This window comes from Oryctolagus cuniculus, chromosome 17 (genome assembly GCF_964237555.1).
Source record: "Oryctolagus cuniculus chromosome 17, mOryCun1.1, whole genome shotgun sequence".
In the NCBI taxonomy this organism is placed as follows: Eukaryota; Metazoa; Chordata; class Mammalia; order Lagomorpha; family Leporidae; genus Oryctolagus; species Oryctolagus cuniculus.
This window is the reverse complement of record NC_091448.1, coordinates 45,963,063-45,970,714: the sequence shown is the minus strand read 5'-3', so window position 1 is coordinate 45,970,714 and position 7,652 is coordinate 45,963,063. Positions and strand designations below refer to the sequence as shown.

General features: G+C 60.4%; 1 protein-coding gene across 1 annotated transcript; it reads left to right on the top strand.

Moving 5' to 3' along the window:
• Positions 1 to 3,498: 3,498 nt before the first annotated feature.
• BHLHA9 (basic helix-loop-helix family member a9) lies at positions 3,499 to 4,458 on the top strand. Its single transcript, XM_002719057.3, has one exon. It carries the CDS (start codon positions 3,601 to 3,603, stop codon positions 4,324 to 4,326), a length of 726 nt encoding a protein of 241 aa, XP_002719103.2. The 5' UTR covers positions 3,499 to 3,600; the 3' UTR covers positions 4,327 to 4,458.
• Positions 4,459 to 7,652: the final 3,194 nt, after the last annotated feature.

Here is a 7,652-nt window from a genome sequence, read left to right as displayed (position 1 = left end):
TTGATTTGAGGGCTCCTGTGAGGGGCTCGGCGCAAAAAAAACGTGCGGCTCAATTTCACTTTGTTCCCACGGATTTTCTATTCCTGTCGTTCCTTCTGAGCCCCACAGCTGTCCACTTCCCTTCTGCCCGAGGCATGGCTGGGGATGGAAAGCTAGTTGGCAGCAAGGAAACCGTACCCCAGAATTACCCTGAAATGACAGTAGGTGGGGCCTCAGGTATTTAACCCGCAACGGTGTTTTGCATGCAGGCTAAAATGTCGTCGTCACTGAGCTAGGCTGCAGATGAACAAAACCAAACCAGCAGGGGCTGCAAAATGTTCCTGCACAAACAGAATTCAAAAACAACTTGCATTTGGGGGCAGGGTTTAGCCTCATGGTTGAGACACTAGGGTTCGGAGTGTCTGGGCTGGACGCCTGGCTCCAGCTCCTGACTCCAAGTGCCTGCTAATGCAGACCTGGGAGGCAGAGGTGATGGATGATTCGAGTAACTGGGTTCCTGCCACCCACTTGGGAGACCCAGATGGAGTTCCAGAGGGAGACCTGGATTGAGTTCCTGGCTCCCACTTCTGCCCAGCCCAGTCTGGGCCTTTATGGGCCTTTGGGGAGTGAACCAGCACATGGGAGCTCTCAGTTCCTACGTCTCTCTTAAAAGAAAGATAATATGATTTCCTAGGAATGCTCTGCAGACCACGCCCCCACCGTGTGTGGGTGAGTGCATGTGCGCCGTCTGTCTTTGTGGGCATTCAAACCATTAAGACAGGCTTGGATCAGCAGAGCCGGTGTGAGCTCAAGAAGTTCTTGCCTGATGCTGCTGCCCCTAAGACCACAGCTTTGAGACAGTGACCGGGTTTCCCCCAGCTGACGGCGCGCCTGGGGAATGCTGAAGCATTTCTAGTGTGGCTGCAGGCTTTACCTCCTTCTGTTTGAATGCCGGCTTCATCCATGCGTCTGCAGTCCCGCACCAGGCACTGTGCTAGGTCCAGAGGTGACGCAGGGCTCTGGCAGGGACATGCAAGTGCCACATGCCCCAAGCTGAAGCAGAGACGTGGAGGAGCCGAGTCGTGGTGCAGCCAGTTAAGGTGCCGCTTGTGACCCTGGCATCCCATATCCGGGTGCGGGGTTGAGTCCTGGCTGCTCGGCTTCAGAGCCAGCGTTCCTGCTGAGTGCCTGGGAAGGCAGCCGACGTTGGCCCAAGCGCTTAGGCCCTTTCCACTCATGTGGGAGACCGGGATGGAGTTCTTGGCTCCTGGCTTCGGTCTGGCACAGAGATGGCTGTTGTGGCCACTTAGGGGCGTGAACCAGCAAATGTTCCTCCCCTACCCTCCTGTTCTGTGTTTTAAATCAGTAAATAATCTTGCCTCAGGGCAGGCTTCACAGAGGAGAGGTGACAAGCAGCTGAGGCTGGGGCCCACCTGAACTCAATCCCGACTCCGGCGGAGATGGGCCTGGCACCTGCTCAGCAGTTGCAGCTGATCCCGAATCCCCTAAGAGCCTTCTGGCCTCGGGTGGCCTTGCTCACCTGCTAAGAGGCCAGAGGCTGGGCACTGCCCGTCACTTCTGCTCTCCAGTGCTTTCCTAGGGGCCCAGAGGTCATCACTTCCAGCCAGGGTCAGACTTGGAGCCCCTAGTGGTGAGTCTCAGTCCCAGGAGGCTGGCACGTGGCTGCTCGGGCCCCCTCCTCCATCTCCACCCACCCCTGCCTCCCAGATTTGCCACCAATCAGCCCTCTGTATTTCTCACGCCTGGCTGAAACTACCTAACCGTCTTGATGCGTTTGTCTTCCAGGGCAGATGCCAGGCCTCTAGTAGCTGCAGGTGCGCTCAGCAGGGGCTTTGGGCACTGAAAATGCAGGCTCAGGCCAGAGGGGCTCCCCAGGGGATTTAGAATCCTGGCCCAGCCACAGCTCACCCCTCTGCCTTGGGGCAAGTCATTCAGCTCTGAGTCTCAGTTTCCGGCCTGTAAAATGGGTATTACAGCAATGGGCCTTGCAGCTTGGGCTGGTGTGAGGCTAAGCTAAGGCATGCTTACAGCACTCAGGAGGAGCCAGCACCCTACTATTAAGGTTGCTATTGCTAAGTGGCATCGTGCCGGCGCTGGACCCCGGAGTGCTGGGTCCCTGGAAGCAGCCTGCCCATCCCCCACAGGCACCTCCCCACACCCTCAGTGAGGCTGCCCCGGAGGTCACCGCGCAAGGAAGGCTTCCTTGGACAGTCACCTCCACCCTCCTGTGGAGGTGGGGGGTGGTGGTGGTCTGGGCTTGCCCATCTACTGCCTCCTGCTCCTGGGCCAGGGGCTCCCTGGAAACCCCCCCCCACCTGTGAGGGTGCTCCCCTGGGTGGAGAGGGGCAGCATTTTGTGAGGTCTCCAGCCACTGGGGCCATCTGGGGAGTGAACCAGAGGATGGAAGACCGACCTCTCTCTCTGCTTCTCTCTCTCTGTAACTCTGCCTTTCAAATAAGTAAATAAATATTTTTTTTTAAAAAAATGACAATAACACAGTAAATACACTGATTCTGTTCCCTAGTGCCCTGTTCTTTTCCTCTACAGAGAAATCCACAGGATGAAACAAAGGGGTTACGGTCGTGCTGTTTTGGGAGAGGGATGTGAACTGCGTACCCATGCCGGCTGCTGTCACAATGGGCGGTGGCGTTTGGAGGTATCTGGATGGTGGCCGAGACAGCTGGACCCAGGGTGCTCCAAATAATGCACCCCTGGGTTCCTGACGTTCCACTGGGGTCTGTCTCTCCCAGTCAGCCCTGTTCTCCCCGAGACTCAAATTCAACTCCCAGGCAGGGCCACGGGGAAGTTGTTTGCTGAGTTCCAAGCGCTATGTGGGGAGATAGGGCTGCCCCAGAGTCCCTGACACCAACCCCCCACCCCCCACCCCCGCCCCAGCCCTGCTCTGCTTGCAAAAGGAGAGCCAAAGGGAAGGAGTGGGAGTCAGGGCCAGTGGAGACCGAGACCCAAACCCAAACCCAAACCCAAACCCAAACCCAAACCCAAACTCAAACCCAAACCCAAACCCAGCCAGCCTCCCTCTGGTAGCCAAAAAGGCCCCAAGCTCCGGGTTGGCCTTCCCTGGCAGCCCAGCTGAGCCCCATCTGCCCCCCCAATCCTGCCCCGACGCTCACCCCCATCCCCGGGGGGCACCTCAGGGGCCGCCCCAGGACTGGGCAAGAACTTTCTCGGGTCTTCACAGGCACGCAGCCCACCACCGCGTCCCTTGAGAGCCCCCCCCCCCCCCTTCAGCGGCCCAGGAGTGAGGCAGCACCGGTTCCCCATGGCGTGGCGGCTGGAGCACTGCCCCAGGCGTGGCTGGGCTGCCCCGTTGGTCCCCATGCAAGAATCTGCACGCTTTCTTCCTCGCTTCCTTCCTCCCGTTCCTCCCTCGCCAGCCTACCTGGGGGCAGGTAATAAAGCAGGCGCAGGGAGACGGATGGGGAGGGCGGGGAACCACGTGGGGCCATAAAGCCCAGCGGCAGAGGGCCGGTCCCGGGAGTGTCCAGCCTGCAGGAGCCGCGGCGCGCAGAGGCTGGCCCGTGGGCCTGGCGAGCCAGAGCTGGAGCCGGAGCCAGGGGCAGCCGGGCCCCGGAGAAGGCCATGCTCCGAGGTGCGCCAGGACTAGGCCTCAGGGGCCTGAAGGGAGCTGAGGGCTCTGTGGAGGCCCCAGGGGGCTCTTACCCAGAGACTGGCAGGAATTTTGGGGTGCTGAGGGAGAACGGCGCCCCACGCAGCCTGGGTGACGCAGAGGAGGCGACGGGCCGAAAGCGCGCACGACCGGCGCGGTCCAAGGCGCGGCGCATGGCGGCCAACGTGCGAGAGCGCAAGCGCATCCTGGACTACAACGAGGCCTTCAACGCTCTGCGCCGCGCGCTGCGACACGACCTGGGCGGCAAGAGGCTCTCCAAGATCGCCACGCTGCGCAGGGCCATCCACCGCATCGCCGCGCTCTCGCTAGTGCTGCGCGCCAGCTCCGCACCCCGCTGGCCCTGCGGCCACCGGGAGTGCCACGGCCAGGCCGCTCGCGCCGCCGGGAGCGCAGGGGACGCGGGAGCAAGCCCTCCGCGGCCCGTGTCGCCGCCCGCAGGGCTCGGCCTGACTCGCTGGGACGCCGTCGGCACCTTCGTGCCGCCCGCACCGCGCTGCGCCTCGTGCATCCCGCACGCGCAGCTGGGACGGCCCCGCACCGTGGTCCAGGCGCCCGGCCTGGCCCAGGCTTCCGGGGGAGGCTGGCGCCGGTGCCCGGGGGCTCCCTCTACCGGGTCGCTTCCCTGGCCGCGGGACCACCTGCCAGCGGGCCCAGGGCTGGGCTACCAGCCCTCTTGACCCTGGCGGAGCGCGCCCGCGGGCCTGCAGGGAGGCCAGGCGGCCCCATGCCAGCGACAGAGGAGGCGAGCACACTGCCCTGGACAGAGCCCATCAGAATGGGCTGGGACCCGAGAGGGAAGGACTCTGGGATCCGGGGCCGCTCGGGGGGAAGGCAGCAGGACCTTGCTCAGCTCTTCTGCCTGGACTTGCTGGACTCCTCCTGCGCGGAGGCCTTTGCGATCCTGGGCGGGCATCCCTGTTTTCTCTGGCGGCTGTTAGGAGAGCCAGGGCTGTTGGACTGAGGACTGGTGGGTGGGAGTGTGGGTGGGCGCCCGGCGCGGTTTGATGGCAGCCTGTGGGGTCCTCGCGCCCCCTGCCTGTGCCGCTCCCCCGGGCTGATCCGGGAGAGGCTGCTGGGAGCAGCCAAATAAAAGGGAAAACTCTATTTGTCTGCTACCAGGCTCTGCGGGACCCTGAGGCCCAGCGAGGCAGGACAGGCCGCTGGCCGTTGCTCAGCTTGGAATGCTGGGCCCAGCCTGCACCCTGCAGGAGGCAGCTGGGGCGCTGGTTCAGGCCGCAGAGGGGAATGGTGCCACCTCCCTGCAGAGCTGCTGTGTGTGGGAGCCCCAGTGAGGGCTGCCGGGAGGGGAGTCTGGACCAGGCTCTGGGAGGCTGGATCAAGGGTTGGGGTCACTCAGTCCTGCTAGATTGGGCCAGGGTCCCTGTAAAGAGGAACAGGCTCACTGGGGGAGGATGCCGCAGGGGGAGGGCGTGGAGGCACAGCCATCTCCTGTCCCTGAGAATTCTGGGGGGCTGCCCTGACGCTCAGATGAGCTGGTGCCCGGCCTGGCTCAGGCAGACAGGAGCAACGTGGCAGGTGCTGCTTTCGGGGACAAGGACCCACGTGTGCCAGGGTGTGGCCGAGGGCTTTCTGATCTCCTGGGAGAGCTGGGCTCTTGCCAGTCGAGGGGAGGGTCCCACACAGCCAGCTGAGAACGGGGGTCCCCACAGAAGCCTTTAGACCAGGGCGGAGTGAGGCCTCCCCCGGCAGGCGAGGCGGGACTCAGGCCTTAATTAAAGGTGCCTGTGCTCTGGGCAAGCCCTGACACCGGCTGGCACCCTTGGCGTGCACAAGAAGGCCAGGAGCAGAACGTGGGGCTGTGGCCCCAGCCCGGCCCACCGAGCCTGACAGTGAAAGGGCCAGACTGATCCAGCCCCTGCCCCCAACAAGGATGAGGATTCCCCCTGAGAGGGGCGGGGAGGGGGTCGCGTTGGTTAGGGTTGCTGCAGCATTGTCTGAGCCCCAGGTGTTTACTCCCTGGAAACCTAAAGGGATCAGTGTTCTGTTTGCCTGAGTTCCAGGATCCAACAACATATGGGTTCTGGCCCAGACCCCCTCTGAGCCCAGGACCAGCGAGGGCATCCCTGGCAGACGGAGGCCTGATGAACTCAGCAGGCGGACGTAACTCGGCAGCTGAGTGCCCTTGGGCAATTCACCTAGGCTCTTTGAGCCTTGATGTTCCCATCCATAGGTTGGAACAAAATAAGTACTTCCACGACGGGCTGTTGTGCAGACTGAGTGCGATAATGCATTTGAAACACTTAGGACAGTGCCCAGTCTATGTGGGCACTTGCTGAGTGGAAGCTATTAAGGCGTAGTCTAGTCACCAAGTTGTTATTAGGAGACAATGCATGGGAAGGTGTTTTACAAATTGTAATGTTTGCAATACGGTAGTAATTAAGGTTTTATAAGGGCTATGCATTTGGGGACACACATCCGGAATCAGACGATCCTTGATTTTTGATGGGGTCACTTTTTGATAAACCCATCATTAAGTTGAAATATTGTACGTTTAAAGTGCATTTGCTGACTATATCCCACCGAGCATTGCAGGTGCCAGTGGCTTCCCCTCATGATCACGTGGCTGCCTGGGCTGCGGCTCAGGCCAGATGAGAGGTGGCTGTGCTGCACATAGCCCGGAAAAGCCCCAAACTCCAAACTGGGAGTCTTATTTCTTAGGAGTGTGGAGAACTGCACCATTGTAGAGTCGGGGGCTGTCTGTGTGTGCTCCCAGATAGTGTTTGTCTAGCATTCTGAGCTGTTTTGACCTGCCCATATGAGGTGCATGCTTCTACGGGTGTGTAGATGTCACGGGAACCTAACAGATAGCCCTTGGTCTCCCTGGTTCCCCGATGCTTTAGGGACTGCCAGGCCACAATAGCCTGAGTCATGACCCTTGTCTTCCAGGTTTCTTTCCTGCCCCAAAGGACCCCAGTGTGCAAACCCCCTTCTCCCCACTAACCCCTAACCTCTCTCAGCACCCCTCATGCTTAGGGTCCATGGTGAGCAGAGAAGGCGTTAGTGTCAGAGTGGACACGGCCTGGGCACTGGCTTGGTGCTTTCTTCTTCCTGTGGGCCATACAGCCTGGCTCACCTGGCAGCTTGGTCCTGGGCTAGGGAGCCGGGGGTACACCTGCCCCTTCCAGAGTTCACAGCCCTGCGGGAAAGAGCCAAAGAGAAAGGCCTACCATCTCCAATCCCCTGTGTCCATAGCAGACAGCAGCAAAGCCAGCCAGCTGCGGGGCAGCAAGGTGAAGCCCTGTCTAGCTAGGTGGGCTCCATCTCAGCCCCCTGACCCCTGCCGCCAATCCCCGCCCATTCAGGCCATTCACCGCAACACGGCCCTTCCGCAGGCTTCCGCTGGCTTGCTTTCGGCAGGAGACTGGCTCAGGTTTCCCAGATCTTCTTAAATCCTGATTTTCATGTTAAATGAATTTTTAAAAAACATGTATTGGGGCTGGTTTTGTGGCACAGGGGCTTAAGCGGCCGCCTGCAACACTGCAATCCCATTCCTGCGATGGTTGGAGTCCCAGCTGCTCCAGTTCCCATCCAACTCCCTGCTGACCTACCTGGGAAAGAAGCTGAGATGGCCAAGTGCTTGGCCCCTGTCACTCGGGTGGGAGACCCAGATGGAGCTCCTGGCTCCTGGCTTCTGACTGAGTAAACCAGCAGATGCGCTCTCTCTCCCTCCCTCTCTGTAACTGCTTTTCACGTAAATTAATTAATTAATCTAAAAATACATTCCACATTTATGGTGTCAACACTGAGCCAACCAAACCCAGCCAGCAGGATGAATACTGTGGCGGGTCTGTGTGCATGACCTAGATGGGAACAGGAGCCCTGGCTGGGTTGGGCTCACCAGCCTCGCCTGCTTCTCCCTCCTTCCCCACTAGGTGGCGGTGCAAAACCAGCATTTTGGCAGAGCAAATCTGGGTCCCTAACCCCAGCCCATAGAGGCAACCTCCCTCCCACTTACTACTCCGGGGACTTCTTGGATTTTTTG

What these genes read in the sequence shown, in the direction of transcription:
- BHLHA9 (XM_002719057.3), top strand. Translation starts at nt 3,601, where the DNA reads ATGCTCCGAGGTGCGCCAGGACTAGGCCTCAGGGGCCTGAAGGGAGCT.